The 18493-nt window shown below is 47.9% G+C and overlaps 8 protein-coding genes across 8 annotated transcripts; 4 read left to right on the top strand and 4 right to left on the bottom strand.

Moving 5' to 3' along the window:
- Positions 1 to 1296: 1296 nt before the first annotated feature.
- Positions 1297 to 2459, top strand: UA08_02397 (hypothetical protein; the record flags this gene model as incomplete). The annotated part of the gene is made up of 8 exons (XM_020264434.1): positions 1297 to 1356; positions 1452 to 1479; positions 1547 to 1561; positions 1627 to 1676; positions 1731 to 1750; positions 1816 to 2192; positions 2261 to 2367; positions 2439 to 2459. The coding sequence occupies 8 exons, from the start codon at positions 1297 to 1299 to the stop codon at positions 2457 to 2459; spliced, it is 678 nt and encodes a 225-aa protein (XP_020121814.1).
- An 805-nt stretch (positions 2460 to 3264) lies between these two features.
- Positions 3265 to 4563, top strand: UA08_02396 (hypothetical protein; the record flags this gene model as incomplete). The annotated part of the gene is made up of 2 exons (XM_020264433.1): positions 3265 to 3279; positions 3364 to 4563. 2 exons carry the CDS (start codon positions 3265 to 3267, stop codon positions 4561 to 4563), a joined length of 1215 nt encoding a protein of 404 aa, XP_020121815.1.
- Positions 4564 to 5934: 1371 nt separating this feature from the next.
- UA08_02395 (hypothetical protein) lies at positions 5935 to 6990 on the bottom strand (the record flags this gene model as incomplete). Its single annotated transcript, XM_020264432.1, has 1 exon — positions 5935 to 6990. The coding sequence occupies one exon, from the start codon at positions 6988 to 6990 to the stop codon at positions 5935 to 5937; it is 1056 nt and encodes a 351-aa protein (XP_020121816.1).
- Positions 6991 to 7604: 614 nt separating this feature from the next.
- On the bottom strand, positions 7605 to 9252 carry UA08_02394 (hypothetical protein; the record flags this gene model as incomplete). The annotated part of the gene is made up of 2 exons (XM_020264431.1): positions 7605 to 7895; positions 7966 to 9252. The coding sequence occupies 2 exons, from the start codon at positions 9250 to 9252 to the stop codon at positions 7605 to 7607; spliced, it is 1578 nt and encodes a 525-aa protein (XP_020121810.1).
- A 1546-nt stretch (positions 9253 to 10798) lies between these two features.
- On the bottom strand, positions 10799 to 11757 carry UA08_02393 (Proteasome subunit beta type-1; the record flags this gene model as incomplete). The annotated part of the gene is made up of 5 exons (XM_020264430.1): positions 10799 to 11123; positions 11198 to 11473; positions 11541 to 11555; positions 11621 to 11666; positions 11724 to 11757. The coding sequence occupies 5 exons, from the start codon at positions 11755 to 11757 to the stop codon at positions 10799 to 10801; spliced, it is 696 nt and encodes a 231-aa protein (XP_020121811.1).
- Positions 11758 to 12402: 645 nt separating this feature from the next.
- On the top strand, positions 12403 to 13514 carry UA08_02392 (hypothetical protein; the record flags this gene model as incomplete). Its single annotated transcript, XM_020264429.1, has 4 exons — positions 12403 to 12542; positions 12608 to 13120; positions 13182 to 13307; positions 13364 to 13514. The coding sequence occupies 4 exons, from the start codon at positions 12403 to 12405 to the stop codon at positions 13512 to 13514; spliced, it is 930 nt and encodes a 309-aa protein (XP_020121812.1).
- A 380-nt stretch (positions 13515 to 13894) lies between these two features.
- Positions 13895 to 15036, bottom strand: UA08_02391 (hypothetical protein; the record flags this gene model as incomplete). The annotated part of the gene is made up of 2 exons (XM_020264428.1): positions 13895 to 14783; positions 14861 to 15036. 2 exons carry the CDS (start codon positions 15034 to 15036, stop codon positions 13895 to 13897), a joined length of 1065 nt encoding a protein of 354 aa, XP_020122014.1.
- A 419-nt stretch (positions 15037 to 15455) lies between these two features.
- On the top strand, positions 15456 to 18366 carry UA08_02390 (Beta-mannosidase B; the record flags this gene model as incomplete). Its single annotated transcript, XM_020264427.1, has 5 exons — positions 15456 to 15592; positions 15648 to 16613; positions 16676 to 17106; positions 17193 to 17428; positions 17524 to 18366. 5 exons carry the CDS (start codon positions 15456 to 15458, stop codon positions 18364 to 18366), a joined length of 2613 nt encoding a protein of 870 aa, XP_020122279.1.
- Between the last annotated feature and the right edge of the window lie 127 nt (positions 18367 to 18493).

Here is an 18493-nt window from a genome sequence, read left to right as displayed (position 1 = left end):
TCATTACGAGGCCCTTCTCTAAGGCATATTGTACAAAGCGATTTTCAACGCCAAAGCTACCAACAAAATGTCGAATTTATTAGACATGACAACTTTCACGCATTTTTAGGCGCTCTACAGGTGTTAGCATGAGCGTGATTTAGCGACACAACTGTCCAATGTTTCTGAATGGGTTTTCCTTTTCTATGTTTCCATTTATTCTACGGCCACTTTGTTGATTCACGCTTCCCATTGTTTATAACCATGGAACATTCCACTTGTATCTGTTATTTATGATTGATTCCCCGATGCCAAAGTTCTATTTGCCGTGTGTATTTGCATATTGTTCATATGATTATTATTCATACTCGTCCCATCAGCCGGGATAGTTGCAGATGTGTCAGCTCTACAGGACGGGCTTGCTTTTTAACAGGGATGTGCTTATTCTTTTCCCCCGATCACTTATTCCCAGTTGATCTGGCAAGCCTTGTGTCTCGAGGGATGGCAGTTTTATTTCCCTCCCTCCCTTGTGTTTATTGTAAAAATTTCCCTTTCTGCAGACCGCGGATCAGATCTGTTCAACAGCCTGGCGACCGAAATTTGTATTTATGTAGTGTAGATACCCAGTTACAATGTTCAAATACTTCGAAGCCATGATTTTCTCGTCTCTATTCACGGATGTAAGAAAACAATGACTAGCCCTGAGGCTGAAACGATGGGTCCGCCCAATTGGTGCCCCGCAATGCACCAGCCACGTCAATCAGCCACACTTGGTGACGTCGCGGCGCCAAACGTTGAAGCCTGCGCAAGGAGAGCCACCCTTATTTTCTCCCCCTCTGCATATATTCCTCTTGACTATCACGCTGATCTAGGGCATTTGATTGTTTATTAACCTGTTCTTTCTTTTCCTTTTTTCTCTCGCTACAGCAGCCTATCCAGTACATCGTATACTGACCTGGGTTGTTCATTACCGAGGCAATTACATGACTTACGTCTCTTGGACAAACAGGTAAGGCGTACAAGTCAACATTTCATCCTACATACGTTTGAACCTTGCTTTTTCGCTGACATTCTCTCTATTTCCAAGGTGCATAGAACTTGTATGACTACTTTGCTTTGAGATCTGCTACGTATCCGCGCAATAAAGCGCCCTCCTTTTCTTCCGCATTCCGGCTTTCTTTTCTTTTGCCGAATCCAGTCGTCGGAAAACATACATAAACCACCGACATATCAGTTTATATATAAACGAACACGAAGCGTACAAATCTTAACGCATCGCACATATTGAAAAACCGAAAAGAAGTGTCAGCAAACAAGATGCGTGAAAGCGGCTTCGGCAAGCTTCAGAAGAGAATGATGGGGAGGTTTTCTGATACGGTATGTGAAATAATGGCAATAACTACGGACTATATTTTGTCACAGTCTTTCCTTTTTTGGGGGGGGCGGAGGGAGTTGCTAACAGCTACTGGCAGCTGCATCCTGATGACGCATATTTGAGTTGTAAGACTTCACCAGCACATCTCTCAGTTCTACACGGAAATTTCTAACCTTAATATTCCTTGTCTAGATTACGATATAAGATGTAAGGTGGCTGAAATGGTGGAAGAAGGTTTCTACTCTGCATCAAACTAATCAATCTGCTATTAGTGATGCGAGAGGATATACAGACGTTGAAGAACGACTGGTTAACAGACAATGTAAGTTAAATTTCACATTCACATAACGTAAAGTATATGCTGAAGACGGTCTAGATCATTTCATTCTGGGAGGAGTATGCTTATACCACTGCTCACTTTTTTTCTTCCTATTATTTTACAGATTGCTAATTTGATCTAGGTATCTTGAGCATGAATACCTATCAAAATTCGAACACTCAAATATCATCCTCCTTCGACCAAGCATGTCATTCATGCTCCTACAAACACCAGATCCACGCACGCTTCGCGATGCACTTCCAAACTTCAGCAAAACAACCCACATCTTCTTACCCATCAACGACTGCCGGAACGTCACCGAAGCCGAAGGAGGGACGCACTGGTCCCTACTATTAGTATCAATAGTGGACCGCATTGCTTTTCATTACGACTCGTTGCCTCCCGGAAACAGAATGGAAGCATACACAATCACGATGAAACTAGGCGCGTTGCTGAATTGCCCAATCCGATTTGTTCATCTTGAAGATGCGCCGCTTCAAGAAAATAGTAGTGACTGTGGTGTGTTTGTGTGTTTGAATATACGATGTTTACTTCTGGAGAGGCTGTTAAAGGCAAATTCAAACCAGAAAGTCAGTATGAGTTTGGCAGGGAAGAGGGTCGATGCGTCTGCAGGAAGAAGACAAATTCTGAAGATTATCGAGGGGTTCAGAAAGGAGGGGGTTCGTCGAAGGTCGTACGTTTATATCTCCCCCCTTATCTCACTTTGTTTTGCTAGATTCTAGTTTCATTAACTCTATTGCACAGGCACAGCTCGAGCCCATCTGAACGACATTCAAGGAGTCCGCCTAGAATCGACTAGGTAGTCTAAACTTGTACTGGTGCTCTTTCTCTTTCTTCTAAGCCAGTGGATTCTTTTACTGTTATTCATGTTCATGTCTCCATCAGCATGGCGTTTCGGTATTCTTATTCTTTGTTTTTCTCCTTGTTTTCCCTTGCATCGCATCGTCTTTTTTTTTGATGACGCAAAGGTATCTGAGACCATATACCAAAATATGAAAGACATGATAAGACGAGAGGTGATAATGATGAATCTGTTTGACCATTTCCCCAGATTTTTGCATGTGATTCATCTAATCACTAGTTCGCATTAGTTCAATATGGACCTTCAGGCATACTATTTACAACCTAATAAGAACCACCGCCTACATATCAGCGGACACGTCCGCAGAGACAAAGTATTCTATAAAAACCAGTACGAAACACTTCGCCTTGACTCAGGCATGTGTGCAATTTAGATGAGAAAACTCAACAGGGCCCCATAACTACGTGGTGATAAACCTTCATTTCAAAATTAAAATCTTGCTTAGTTTAGCGGCCGCCACGGATCGTCCCGGCTGGCCCGTGTGTGAGCAAAAATAGTTAACCAACCCCTTGCGATGTCATCGGGGAAGCTTATTGCGACGACATGTCTAGAGACTGATTTTTTCTAAAGTCTGCAGGAAGTTATTTGAGGGGTTATATCCCTACTTTGAATGGAGAACAGGTGATACAACTTCCAGGTGTCTGGAGTATTCGTACTAGAAAAAAATTTGCGCCAATTGCATGCAGCCCAAGTAGAAAATAAATAAACATGGCGACAGTTTGTGTAAGTTTTCACAGAACCATTTATGTATCCATGGATAGACTATATTGGAAAAGTATCCGCCCACCTAATCAAACGCTTCCACAGATAAACATCAGCCAAAAGAGAGTCTTCTCCGCTGCTTCTGCACTCTTGTCAAAAGGGCAAAATTCCATACCCGCAGCATACTATCGCGGCGGCACATCTCGTGCCTTACTCTTTCACAAGAAGGATCTTCCCGCAGACAGAAAAGACTGGTCGCCCATTTTCCTTGGCACTATTGGGTCACCTGATGTAAATGGCAGACAACTCGATGGCATGGGTGGAGGGATCTCTAGCCTCTCCAAGATATGCGTCGTTGCACCCTCGGACCGCACCGATGCACAGGTCGAATTCACCTTTGTCCAGGTCGGGGTGAAGAATGACCGCGTCGATTACGCTGGCAATTGTGGGAATATGTCTAGTGCTATTGGCCCCTTTGCGATTGACTCTGGCTTGATAAATCCACCGCCCACGTCGCTGCCTATAATCGATGGTCGCCTTCCTGAAACGACTGTTAGCTTGTACAACACCAACACGGGGAAGATCATCCAGGCCACTTTCCCCATAACTAGTGATGGCTTGGAGACAGTCTATGACGGGGATTTTGCTATTGATGGCGTGTCTGGAACAGCTGCTAAAATCCAACTGGACTTCATTAGCCCTGGTGGTTCGAAGACGGGGAAACTATTGCCTACGGGCAACACCGTCGACATGATCGATGGATTTCATGTTACATGTATAGATGTGGGCAATCCGTGTGTCTTCGTGATGGCCGACGAACTCGGAGTGAGTGGTACTATACTCCCGCATGAGACTGACGAGCGACCCGACTTGCTGCAGAGATTGGAGACTCTTCGAGTCCAAGCGGCTATTGCAATGGGAATGGCAAGTGCGGAGAAAGATGTGCCTCCATCTATTCCCAAGATCTGTTTCGTGGCAAAGCCTGTATCGCATCGTATATTATCGGGCGAGAATTTGTCTGCAGATGAGGTCGATGTCGTTGTCCGAGCAATTTCTACCGGTCAACCGCACAAGGCATTGCCTATTACATCGGGACTGAGTGTCTCTGCAGCGGCAAAGCTCGAAGGCTCTGTTGTGCATGAGTGTCTGTCAACCGCAGCGTCTAGCAAGAATGAGCTTGTTGTCGGTCATCCGAGTGGGAAATTGGTCGTGGGAGCACACTATAATCCAGAGGGAGAGCTGGAAAAGTCCACTGTCTACCGCACTGCCCGGAGACTTATGGAAGGGAAAGTATTCTGGAAATAATCGGTGCTTTGCTATTTGACATTAATAAAACAGTTCACCCTGGAAGAAGATTCTACAATACATTTCCTACCAACTAGGTAGTCTAGCATGCCTTGAAAGTTAGAAACAGAACGCGTGGCCTTGATTGTGTTCGCTTCTCCCAGAGCAACCATAATATATTTACAATATCACAGTAATATTATTGCAGGACGATGACACCCCCCCAAGCCCCTCGATATACGAAAGAGTTGACGGGGTACATGACGTGCAAATACAAGACGGAAACCCAGAACATCAAATGAAACGAAACAAGCCAGAAAATACATGAACGAAGAACAATAAATGACACAGCAGAAACTTCCACAGCACAAGCTCAGTATCATGAAGATGAAGAGCACAAAAAGACGAGAAATCGAGAAAGCAACCAATACAACAAAGAGCAAATGCCCAAGAAATCCAGCAAAATAGACTGAGCATCATACAGACGCAGAGAAAAGACCACAGAAATCAAAAACCAACTAAACACAAATCAAAAAAGGATGACAAACCAGCCCAGAGAGCAAAGACCAAATGGTCAAGAAATCCAACAAAACCAATTGGGCATCATGTAGATGCAGAAAAAAAGACCACATCAATCAAGAAAGCCAACTAAACAGAGCAACCAAAGGAACAAGCCGAGTCTCACGAATATGCAGAAGAGTAAATAGAGGAAGCCAACAAAACAGGCTGGGTATCGTGAAGACACAGAAGAAAGACCACAGTAAGCAAGCCAACCAAACAGAACAGCAGCAAAGATAAAACAGCCCCCAGAACAAGACCAAAGAATCCAACAAAACATCATAAGGATGCAGAACAAGGAGCAGAGAGAGTCAACAAATAAACTGGGTGTCATAAACATGCCGCAGAAAGACCGGAGCGGCCAATGAATCAACAAATAGACAGCAAGAATCACAAAGAATCTGGACATCATAAGTATGTAGAAGAAAGAACAAAACAGTCAAAATAGCCAATCAGAAAGACAAATGCCAACGCAAACAACAAAAATCAAAGAAAGAATCAATCTAGGCAAGATAGCAACCCTAAGAGTGTACTGTTGGTCTAGTTAGCAACGTCGTAAACTATTATCATGAATGTTCTTACCTTTCAAGCTATGAATCCGAGCCACCATTGAGCCTTGCTAACCGATGTCCGCGGACCAGGACATGGGCGAAGTGGACGTTGCGCCGAGAGGACTTTCACCCCAAGAGAGAGCGGAAGTAAAGCATACTCCTGACAAGGCGACCAAATACAAGACTGGGCAGTACATGAAGAAGGGATTGCAAAATACATGATTGGGCGATACATGAGAAGGGCGAAGTACATGACGAGCAAAGGATATACATGAGGCGCAGATCAGAGTTTCCAATGGCCTCGGTCTCGTGCAACCCCTCGCACTTCACTCCAAAGAGCCAAGAGTTTTTCATGATCGTCAAAGAGATAAATACCTTTGCTCTTGTAATGCAATGCCATTCGGGAAATCTTCGCCCAAACACAACCAGCATGAGGACAGGGAGGCATATGGGTATGATAATACAAGGAACTGTGATCGTGACCCCACATAGTCATATATTTCTCGGTCTCGCCATCTTCGTCAGGGGTATCCAGAGGGGTTACACGCCAACCTTGCAGTCTACCAAGTGCCCAGAGGCCGCCGTCGAAGAAGACGTGTTCCTTTCGGTCAACCCAGTAATCAACTTCGCGAACAGCGACATCACCGAACCGAACACCTTTCTTCGCTCTGACCTCATCCGACCGAGATCGAACAAGGATGCTTCGAAGAGGGCTGGCACTCCGGCTGCCGACAAGTTTTTGAAGCACTGAAGGACGCGTGGGTACAGGAGGAGCCGGGGCTACAGGAGTGTTGCGCCAGGCAAAGGTGAGGCGGGAGGGTCTGGGAGAAGGGGAGGGAAAGACATGGGCAAAGGATCTGGTCAAAGGATTGGCAAAGCCAACCTTCTTGCGGGGAGCGCCTGGGCAACTGGGAATGGAAGAGATACAAGAGCGCAGGGGCACACGAACAGGAATACGGGATGGAGGAGGGGTAGCCGGTTCAAGAACGCGGTTCAGAAGAGCACGACTAACACCGTTCTTCGACATGGAAGGGGTCGGCCAAACACAGTAACGGGGAGGAGAGGGGGGAGGAGTGGCAGGCTTTGCGCGAGCAATAGAAGGGAAGGGGACAGCACTTGCAGGAGCAGCTCGGAATCGTCGACGGTGCGGAGCACCAGAAACACAGGGCCGAGGGAGCTTGGAAGGGGGAGTTGACGGAAGCTCACGGTATCTGATGTTTCTGCGAAACTTGACAGGACTTCGAGGAAGCGCGAGGAAAGCAGAGGCTCTGCTGAGGCGACCGAGAACGATGCCGGACCCCATATAGGGAATCCCAGGAATATGCAGTGATGCAGGCATTGTGAATGCGATAGCAGTATGAAAAATGTGGGTAGCAGTAGGAAAATGAGAATAGTAGGGGGAACGGAGAGAAGGGCCACGATGGGTGAAGAGGAGAGAGAAGAAGGAGAAGAAGAGAAGACGCAACGGGGGGAGGAGAGGGCAGTATTTATACGGTAAACAATAACAGTGGGCGCCGCGGAGGGAAGGAGCGCTGGACGGTGTCGTCGAGGAAGGAGCGCTGGTGTGCCTGAGGACTCCAATGGGGGACGATGCACCAGAAGTAGAAAGAGCATAAATTGTGATCGAATTGTATCCCAGTATAACCACAATACACAAAATATCCGCCTACCTAGGATACGAGAGATGAATTCAATCCGCTTCGCCAGAGACAGAAAGCACGAGAAGACAAACACAGAGAGAGAAAGCGCAAAAGAAGAAGAAGCAGAAGATATAACAGAAAACTCCCATGTCCTTCCTCTATGTTTGTGCAAGCCATATAATTAATCATCAATGAGTAGACAGATTGTATATTTGGAATGAACAAAAACCGAAAAGTGAAAAAAAAAAAAAAAAAAAAGTTACCCAATCCTTCTTCATGAGCATGACACAAAAAAATAATAATGATCAATCTCCTACGTCCGAGGAGGCGTTGGTGTTTGACCGTACTCGGATCCATCGCGGCGATGATGATGATGCTGGTGATGATGATGGCGCTGTTGCTCTCGACTTCCATAGTCTATGGAGCTAGGGATATTGGCTAAAACTGCTTGCTGTTGCTGAGCGATTACCTCGCGGGCATAGAATTCCACAAGCATGGTGCCATACGCCTCCAGCTCCTCCACAGGTACTGCTAGTCGGAAGTCGTTGAGCAAGAGAAATTGGAGTTCAAGATGGTTCAGTTCGACAAGAGGAAGTCCGCCAACCTAGTGAACAAGAACCGGGCTGTCAGAAAACCAAAATCGTACTGGAAGATTCGCAGAGAGCTGGACATACCTTTGCATAACGCGAATTAGTATAAAAAACATCTGAGAAGAATTTACTGGCACATGTGACCCCAGCGATAACTAGCCGGTGGATATTAAAACTATCGACAACGAAGAAGTTGGCGAACTCCTCGTCCTCGTCGTCATCTAGCTGCAACGAGGACGGTATGGAAGCTTCCGAAGACTTCAGATCTTGGGCTACGATTCCGCTCGAAGACGGGGGGGTGACAACAGCTGGATGGCCGCTGAATGAAGTCCCATGCGTCGCTGCAGACGTGGAACGAGACCGCACCTCTAGAGACCGAGTGGAAGCCGAGTCTAGTCTATTTCGGCTTCGATGGATGATGGGTCTGCTGTTCACCATCTCCGTCATCCGATCAAAATAGACTAATAAACTGAGAAACACTTCATATGTGGTAGGGCAGTATTTATGAATACGCGCGAGGTAGTTGAGGATTGTGATTGAGGGCACGTTTTTACCATGAAACGCAAGCACGCTGCTGGCTTGCGCACTAAGATTGGCTGTGCCGTCCGGAGGGGGGATGTGGCGATGAATCTGCTCATGCTGCATGTCATTTGTTGCCGTGATCTTGGTCAACAAGCCTGCAACCATCTCAATGATGTCTGTCACCGGCATTGAACTGATTTCGTACTGGCGACCGAGCTCAGCCGGCCCCCGGCCAGGCCGTCTGGACTGTTGGGATTGCTCTAGGAATTCCTCGCTGGCAAAACTCTGGATATGAGATAAGGAGCGGACTTTGATACGGCTGGGTGAGGTGGCCTCTGACCCCCCCAATGATCTCGTTGATGGGTGTGTTGGATGTAGTTGTGGCGACGATGGAGATGGTATGTTCGACGCTCCAGACATGTGCATCTGAGCTGGGTGACTGGTAGAGGTCTGAAACTCTGACGGATAATATCGCGAGCTTGCTGCTGCCATCGTCGGATCAGCACCGCCGACCTCTCGAGAAGATCCCGGGGTCATCGTGTACGAAGCTTCGGAGGGGTAATGGGTATTGACTGGCTGATGATGATGTTGAGATTGGATGTATGCTGGTACATCATGCAACGATGCTGTCGAAGTCGGGTAAGGAGGTGTATGCGACGCAACCGAAGAAGGGGCGGAAGGCGTAATGGCTGAAGAGGTGGGAGTAGAGGCCTCTCTAGAGCTAAGGGTGCTAGCGGATGGGTGGTGGTGGTGATGTTGTTGTTGAGCTATTGTTGGAGGCACGGACGAAGAGCGATAGGGGGATTCTGACGAGTTAGCGACGCGGTTGATCGTGCTGCCTCCAAGCATGTTGTCCGGTCGTCGTCTGTGGAGGGCGCTGAACCTTGTCCGGCACCGCGATTTGGGCTGATGGTTACAAAGCCCATGTCAGTATTCCCCCGCAAGATAAAAAAGAAAAGAACGACCGACAAGCCAGACGCCCTGACTTCTCAGAAGAAGCCAATGCGGGGCAGGCTGGCTCACACTGCAAGTATGCGGACAGAGAGGAGGACGAGCAACGGAGGGAGGCGTGGGGGGGAGAGAGGAGGAGGAGGAGGAGGGGAAGAAATGCGGGATGGAATTGCAAATCGACGGACGGCGTGGTTACAGGAGGGAAAGCAAGTGACAATGCGGAGGAAGCCGAAAACCTGATCCGCAGTTCTGAATATGCAGTGTCGCCTGTTTTGTCCGGGTGTATTCTCACAGGCGCCTGACTGGCACACCGTGAAGCAAAAGCAAGGTAGTTGCCGGAAGGAGGATTAGCGACTTACTTAGTGCCTTGGAGCCTTACAGTCGTGGAGGGGGCGGCAAATGGGCCAGTCCGGCACAACACACAACGTCACTGCGCACGACCACAAGCAACTTCTCAACCTTGCATTCTTTGTCGCGGATGGCTGAGCTGCTAGTTGGTATGTCTGCAGGGCCAGAGAAATCAATTGTCGCGCAAAGCACCGCAGAAAGAACGGGCGTCTCGGTCAACGGATTGGTGGTGAGGGACAGATTACGAGTCTGTAGCGGCTTTACGATGTCTCGGCCGGTGCAACTCACGATTGAGAGTGGCCAATTCAAACACAGGCAGTTCAACTGGCTGGCGCGGGCTGGCAACAGGATGGCGCTCTTTCGTAGGATAATGGTCAGTGTTAGTCTGATGGCCTATAGGATATATAGGAGATTGGGGGTCAAAGTGCGTTCGAGGATTCAAATGAACCGAGGTAACCCGCGCGCTGTAGTGCCCAATGCTCTAGATAGTATACCTAGTTGTTACTATATCCCGTATAGTATAACTGTAGTATAGTCAGAGCAGGTGTTGATAATCTGGCTGTTCACCGAGGCCTTAGATCCTAGCGGGAGCGCCGGAGTAAGATCAGTGGGCAGCCAACGACAGAGTGAATTTGATGAAAGCCAAAGCGAGAAGTAAGCAGGGCAAGCATCAATTCAATCTAACCTAGAAGCAAGAGAGAGAAATAGAAATGAAAGGATCATAATTAGAGTCAGCATGGGGAACTGACTTGACATCGGCGATAAATACATAAATACTAGCTTGACGCCGCATGTAAATTACAGCCACGGGCCGCGGGCGAATGACGGCACGCCGAAGGAGCAGGTGGTGGAGGAAGCCGTGATTATTCCCGCAATTTGTGGTTTGTGATCGCAGCAGGCGGTATTGACAATACGGGTTGACCATGATACTAATACACTACCGAGTACATCAAGAGGCGAGCTACAGCCAACTCGCCATGGAGCGGGCTTTCGTATACGCGGAGACCACAACTACGCACTACGAGTCAAGAGAAGAGAGAGAGAAGAACCAATAATCGGCCAATAATCAGGTCTATGGAAACAGTGGTAGGTCTTTTTATCTGGCCGGGCCCGGGCCGGTATAACCATTGTCAGGCAAATATAGGTGACGAATTGCTCCCTTGGCTGTGAGCACGACCATGCGGATTACACCACCAGAACTGCCATCCCATTTGATAGCCTCGCCCAATGCACTTTTGACGAAGTCAACGCCCTCCTCCTCTGTCATGCCTTCCTTCCAGTTGGCATCGCAGTATCCGTAGATGTAGGTAGATCCGGACCCGCCAATGGCATAGGCCTGTTTATGGAGCGAACCGCCAAGTGGAATCGAATATACCTGTCCGCCGTGTCGTCGATCATAGCCCGCAATGATGATTCCCGCGCTGTGGATTTACCCAGTGTTAGTCTTGGCCTGGCCACATCATCTTCCAGCTTCCAGCTGAGGATCCCTGCCTACCTAAGCGCGTCTTTATTTTCGTAACATAGTTCCTGGAAAAGAGCGGCCGCCGTCTGCGTGCTTGGGGGCTCCTCATTAACGATGCCATACATGTTGAGGTGGTATGAGACGATATCGGCGACGGCCTGCGTGTCCGCGGCGGAACCAGACCGGCAGCACCAAATAGTGTCGTGAACTTGTGTAAGTTTGTCTGTGACTCGGTTGGCAATGTATGCACCGGTAGTCGTCCGACTATCCGCACCAAGGATGACGCCATCTTTGAAGTTGATTGCCATGCTGTGTTTCCGTTGTGATTAGCTGTTGATGGGACAAGGTGTGAAGAGGAGGAGCAGGTCAGGCTTACATCGAGGTTCCAAGGCTGCGCTTGACAGTTAGCGAATATTTCCCAGACGAGCAGAACTCGTGTTTAAGAAGAAAACTTACTTGACCTCGCCTTTTTTCAGGTGGTTCATATCGACGTGGATGCCATCTGATAAACTCTCTCAGCTTGTAGTCCGTTATAGCTCTGGCGGCTCGGGCAGCTTACCTTCCCCCAGAGCACCGCTGGCGTTCGAGATCATCTCGTATTTGCTTGATTAAATCTCAATATGGTCTGGCTAAATGCACGGGCAAGGAGTTTGGCTGATGACCTGTAGCTGGTAGGGGGATTGGAGAATGTATGAACAAACAAACAGACAGGATGGAGTTGAAGCTGGTCAAGAAGCCGAGTGAGGCAGGCAACCAAGCAGCAACGAAGCTTCCCGGGCGGTCAGAGGACCACCAGCTTGTCATTGGCTGCTGCTCCGACCAATCAGAGCGCGCTGGTTGTATTGGCAGGCGATGTCTTGGCGGCTTGGCTCCCTCCATTGAGCCGTCAATCGTTATTGGGCGAGACTCACGATCGCCATCCACCTGTAGTCAGTCCATTGAGTGCAATGACCTTTACCTTGACTGCCGAATGAACAGACAGACTATTGCCAGATAGTTCGCCTGGATTCTTAAGATGATCTTCTAATTCCCTTCCTGCTTGTCTCAGTCTTCGGCTTGCCCCTGCCATCGCAATCCCCGCGGGCTGAACTCATTGTACGTCCTGTGCAATCTTTGACCAGACGTCGTCAGCGCTGCTGGTGCTCCATGTGTAAATAACTACACCCTAAGAGAATTACGACCGGAATCTTTCGCGAGCCCTGTTACGTTGATCTTACCTCGCGCCGAACACAGCTACAATGTCTGACTCACCCCCTCCACCGCCGCAATGGAACATTTCCACAATGGCAGGGAATGCGATTCAATTCATGCGTCTTCCGATGCTGGCATCATCGGGATTAGCAGTGGTTGCAAGCAGTCTGTTATATTTCAAACAAAAGTACGTGGCTACACGTTTAAAAGTAAACAGCTGGGACAATCAATATTGACTTGTATTGCCACCAGTGAAATAATCTATCCGCGAACCGTGCCTGTCGATGCTCGCACAAATGTACCGCAGCCATCCGCGTTCGGAATATCGGACTACGAAGACCTTCAGATCCCTACCCCCGATGGCGAGACCTTGAATGCCTTGTTTATACGTCCATCCAATAAAGACAATGCCCGTGATCTGACAATTCTGATGTTTCATGGCAATGCCGGCAATATTGGTCATCGAGTCCCTATTGCAAAAGTACTAACCAAGGCGCTAAATTGCAACGTCTTCATGCTGGAGTATCGTGGATACGGGCTTTCTACGGGAACGCCTGATGAACGAGGATTGAATATCGATTCTCAGACCGCTCTCGATTATTTGCGAAATCGAGCTGAAACCAGAGACACCAAGATTATTGTCTACGGCCAGAGTCTCGGGGGCGCTGTTGCGATCAATCTTGTGGCTAGGAACTTGGAGAAAGGCGTCATCGCAGGTTTGATCTTGGAGAATACATTTCTCTGTATTCGAAAACTTATTCCCTCGTATGTATTATCAGATACAACGCTTCTGTCTGGGACAAGATTGGTCTCCTAACTATCTCAGTGTCTTCCCACCGGCTCGCTACCTCGCTCGCCTTTGCCACCAGTATTGGAACAGCGAGGACGTGCTTCCAGACATCAAGGACGTTCCTATTCTTTTCCTAAGTGGACTGAAAGACGAGATGATACCGTATGTTTCTCGCCCCGCTACGTGCGATTATCGAAACTAATAATATTCTCTGGCAGACCGTCGCACATGTCGCAGCTGTTTGATCTGTGTCAAGCGTCGACAAAAGTTTGGCGCGAACTTCCCAATGGCGGTCACAACGATAGCGTCGCAGAACCTCATTATTTCGACTACATTCGATCATTTGTCATAGAATATGTGGTTGATTGAGCGGGCTACTTTATTCCTGTGGATATCGTTACTTACGAGGCCTTTTCTTTTCCTTCAATTTTCTTCATTACATACTTTACCCATACTTTCCTTCAAGATACCCTGTCTCACAAAATTCAGACACATATCAGATCCAGTTCAGTTGAGTGGACTGAGAACTTTTTTTTTATTACTTTGATTATATTATCACGTATCTATAGCAGACTTGCCGAAACATCTCATCTGATGCACAATAGACCACAAAGTAACCTAGGTACGATCGATACATTGCCTCTCAACCACATATATATCACTTACACATTTATACAAATACATAATCATACATTCTAAAAGAACACTTCATCTATCAATGAATGAGCCAACCGTTGCTCGGCGCGTATCTAGGAAAGTGTTTCCGTTTCGCTAACCAAATCCTCAACTTTGAATCCCTCCACATCACCGCGCGTAAACATACGCAAAAGCTCCCCTTTGCGTCCACTGCCTTCACCATCGAAATCATAGAATCGCTGCACGCAGCTTACCAACCAACTGGCCTCGGAAATGGACACGCCGCTATCCGGCATGACTTGCCCATGCATAAGGACCAGTCCCTTCTCATCTGCCAGGTCAAGATGGTGTGTGATTGTTGTATGGGGCTGCGCAAATGAGCCATGCAGCTTGTAGGCTGCAAGGTGTGTGAACACGATTGTAGAGGTATGTGTGTTAGCCGTCTGTAGCGGCGATGATGTTGATGCAGCGGGGGGATGGAACCCCCATTGCAAGAAATGAATGTCAGCACCGCCTTCTACCGCAGCTGACCCGTCGTTTTCTTTGGGCTGTCCCTCGCTTCCATCGGCTTGTGTGGTTGACGGTTGACGTGGCAAGGGGAGAATGAATTGTGGGTTGGAACGGGCTGCCGCCGCCATTCGTTGGTATGTATCTAAGGGAATAACAGCACATATTGAGCGTGCGTTATTTGCATTTCGGAGTCGCCACAGGGTCTCGATTTCTTTGGGCGGTAGAGTGAGGATTTTCTCGATGTTCAGATACGAACCGAGTGGTTTAATACCCGGTGCATTGCTGTCTATGGTCCCCTTGGCAGCAGCGCCGATTGGTGATGGCGAGGAAGGCGGAGTTGCTGCCGGGGTTGAAGCAGGCGAATGTGAAGGCGAAGAAGTTGCCGGAGGTGATGTCGGCTCGGGCGTGGCGGCAGTAGAGGCTTTGCGACGATATTCGGCGATTTTATCTTTATACGCATCTTTCAAGGCTTCTACCGATTCATGGCCCTCTCTAGACACGAAAAAAGTATCGGGTGTCAGTACCAATATCGAGGTAGACAGTTAACCATCGCCCCGGCATAAGCTTACTCCTTTGCTTTCTGGTCAAGCTTGTGCTTGTACTTGTCCAGGATCTGTCGCGGATCTCTGTGTGTGGCTAGGAATCGCACATCGTGCACCTGGGCGAATCTCTTTTGCTGGGACTGCAATAGCCGGTGATTGCTCGTGAGCAGGTTCTGCAGCCTGCTAGCTCGAAATGAGGCCATGGCGGTGGTTATATATGTGGTGATATGCTGGGGAGAAATTGTGTCGAGGTCTCGGCCTCGGCCTCAGGCTGCCAAGCTTCCTCAGGCATTCCGCTGGAGCCCCGCAAGACTGTCGAGTCTCCGCTCTGCAATCCGCTCCACCGAATTATATCCCCTAGGTATATCGAATGAATTTGTTGCGAATTTGGGCTATTAAAACCATTGGGCACTCTCCGCACACTCCACTCCGTGCGCAGCATTGGTGTATTTAGTCTGCAGTGGAATATAGCTCGAGGCGACACTCCGCGTGCCCACGTGAGCGCCATGGGAGACTCCTGCCTTAAAGCCGTAAACGTCGCACCTTTGGGTCTTTCTACAAGATGCTCGAATGGATCAAGCATATAACGTATACAAATCGACAAAACTAGTTGTCTTTCAATATGAACCCATTCTACAAACTCTCCTTATCGGCGTCCCAATGGCAGTTCAAGCAAGCCGATAACGAGTCTCACGACGCATGGCTTCCTGCACCTGCGATTCCATCAGTGGTGCATCAAGACCTCCTGGCCAACAAAAAGTAAGTTGAGCTGCAGAGGAAATAACACAGGTTTAGTTGTAACCTGATATTGCAGGATCTCTGATCCTTTAATCGGCTTCAACGAACTTGATGCAGAATGGATCAGTGAAAAGTCGTGGATCTACCGCACTACAATACAGAAGCCAGCGATTCCAGAAGGTGCGAATTCCTTCATTGTCTTTGATGGCCTCGACACATTTGCAACTGTCTATCTTGACGGCAAACTCATATTGCAGAGTGACAACATGTTCTTAACGCACAGAGTTGACGTGACGAGTCAATTGCTCGATCCTAGCAGACAAAGCTACACTTTAGAGGTCGTGTTTGATTCTGCTCTGCTCAAGGCACGGGAAATTCAGAAAAGCCATCCGCAGCATAAGTGGGTTGGGTTCAACGGCGAGACAGCAAGGCTCGCAGTACGAAAATCACAATACCACTGGGGATGGGATTGGGGCCCGCTCTTGATGACAGCTGGTATCTGGCGTGATGTGCGTCTAGAAATATTCAGTGCAAGAATAGCTGATGTTTGGACCGAGATAAAGCTGTCCCATAATCATGAGACAGCACATGTAACGGCCTTTGCAAAGGTTCAGTCGAGCCATGAGTTAAATGGGCACCAAGGGACATTCTATCTTAAATTCGGTGGGCAGGAGCTTGCTCATCAGGATTTTGTTGTTGGCTCTGATGGTACCGGTTCGACAACGTTTACAATCGAGCAGCCAAATCTATGGTGGCCGAACGGATATGGTGACCAGAGTCTATATGAATTGTCAGTTGCCGTAACGCAAAAGGGTGGTGATACACTTCATCAAATCTCCAAGAGGTTTGGTATCCGTACTGCAGAAATCGTTCAGAAACCGGACAAACATGGAAAGTCATTTTTCTTTCGCATAAATGGTGTTGACATTTTCTGCGGCGGTTCTTGCTGGATTCCTGCGGACAGTTTTTTACCTCGAGTCAGTGAAGAAAAATATCGAAACTGGATCAAATTAATGATTAGGGGAAACCAGGCTATGATCCGGTATGTTTTTGTCATGGAAGATTACTTTGAACATCCATCATCTTTACTGATTGGTCCGGCAGTGTCTGGGGAGGCGGGATATACGAAGAAGACGCCTTCTACGACGCTTGTGATGAACTAGGTGTCTTGGTTTGGCAAGACTTTATGTTTGGGTGCGGCAATTACCCGACCTGGCCTACCCTATTAGATTCAATCAAACGAGAAGCAATAGAGAATGTTTCACGGCTCAGGCATCACCCATCTATTGTGCTCTATGCTGGAAACAACGAAGACTACCAGGTTCAGGAACAAGCCGGACTGACATACAACTTCGATGACAAAGATCCCCAGCAGTGGCTGCAGACCGATTTTCCCGCACGTTACATCTATGAGAATCTCTTGCCCGCAGTAGTTAAGGAATATTCACCACATGTCTTCTACCACCCTGGAAGTCCGTGGGGAGACGGAAAAATCACCTCTGATCCAACGGTTGGTGACTTACACCAATGGAACGGTGAGTGAAAACTATACCTCTAGAGTCTATCGCTCAGAAAGAAGATGAAAATCAGCATGGCTAATAAAAGAACTCATTTTGAATAGTATGGCACGGCAGCCAGGAAAAGTATCAGATATTCGGGACCATTGGCGGCAGATTCAATAGTGAATTCGGCATGGAAGCCTTTCCTCATCTTAAAACAATTGAATATTTTGTTGAAGACAAAAAGGATCTTTTCCCACAGTCCCGTGTGATTGATTTCCATAACAAAGCAGACGGCCATGAGCGCCGGCTAGCCACTTATCTGGTGGAAAATTTGAGAACAGCCACTGATTTGGAGGTGACGAATCCCATTTCATTCCTTCTATCTCTTTTCTCTTTTCCTTGTACTGATTAGCTCTCAGTATGGTTAAGATAGCTAACTGTCTAGTCTAGACTTATATCTACCTAACACAAGTTGTGCAGGAAGAGACAATGATGTTCGGCTATCGTGCATGGAGGCGCCAATGGGGAGATGAACGTCATTGCGGCGGTGCTTTACTCTGGCAGTTGAATGATTGCTGGCCCACCATCTCCTGGGCCATAGTTGATTATTTTCTCCGACCAAAGCCTGCATACTACGCCATGGCGAGAATACTCGCTCCTATTGCGGTAGGGGTGCAGCGCGAACATCATGACTGGAGCGTGTCGCATGCACGTCCAGCAAAAACAAGCAAATTTGAATTATGGGCGGTGAGCAGTCTGCAAGAAGAAGTCAATGCTCTTGTAGAGCTCAAGTTTATCTCGATTGATACGGGCCTTGAGATTCGAGATCGTATTGTTCATGAGAACATTAGGCTAGTCGCGAATGGGACCACGAACATCATTTTAGACGGTGTCATTGACCACAAGGAGTATCCCGAATCACACGTTCTTGCGGCTCGTGTCTGGGTCGATGGACGGTTAGTGGCACGCGATATCGACTGGCCACAGCCACTAAAATATTTAGATTTTAGCAACAGGGGCATCAAAGTGCATGAGACTGACCAGGACTCGTCAGAAAGCAGCGGGAAAGGACAGCGGAGTATTACTATCAGTACATTAAAACCAGTCAAGTGCCTTGTGTTTGAGGAGAGAGACGGTATCACAATTAGTGATAGCGCCTTGGATATTGTACCAGGAGATGATCAGGTTATCGAAATCGAGGGGTTGAAACCAGGCGATGAGCCATTGAAGTGGAAATACCTCGGACAGGAACTTGGTAAACGGGCTGATCAACTACCAGAAACTACACAATAATCGCCCCTAGGGCGTTGGAAGGAATTAGATACAAGGAGGCTGTCTATGAATCAATGACTTGCGGGTAATTAATTATTCAAGACATAGTAGACTAGATAAAATGCCACGAAGCATCATCCAGGTTAAA

The sequence above is a fragment of the Talaromyces atroroseus genome, assembly GCF_001907595.1.
Source record: "Talaromyces atroroseus strain IBT 11181 chromosome Unknown scaffold_2, whole genome shotgun sequence".
Lineage (NCBI taxonomy): Eukaryota > Fungi > Ascomycota > Eurotiomycetes > Eurotiales > Trichocomaceae > Talaromyces > Talaromyces atroroseus.
The sequence above is the reverse complement of the archived record's forward strand: the minus strand, read 5'-3'. Positions and strand labels throughout refer to the sequence as shown.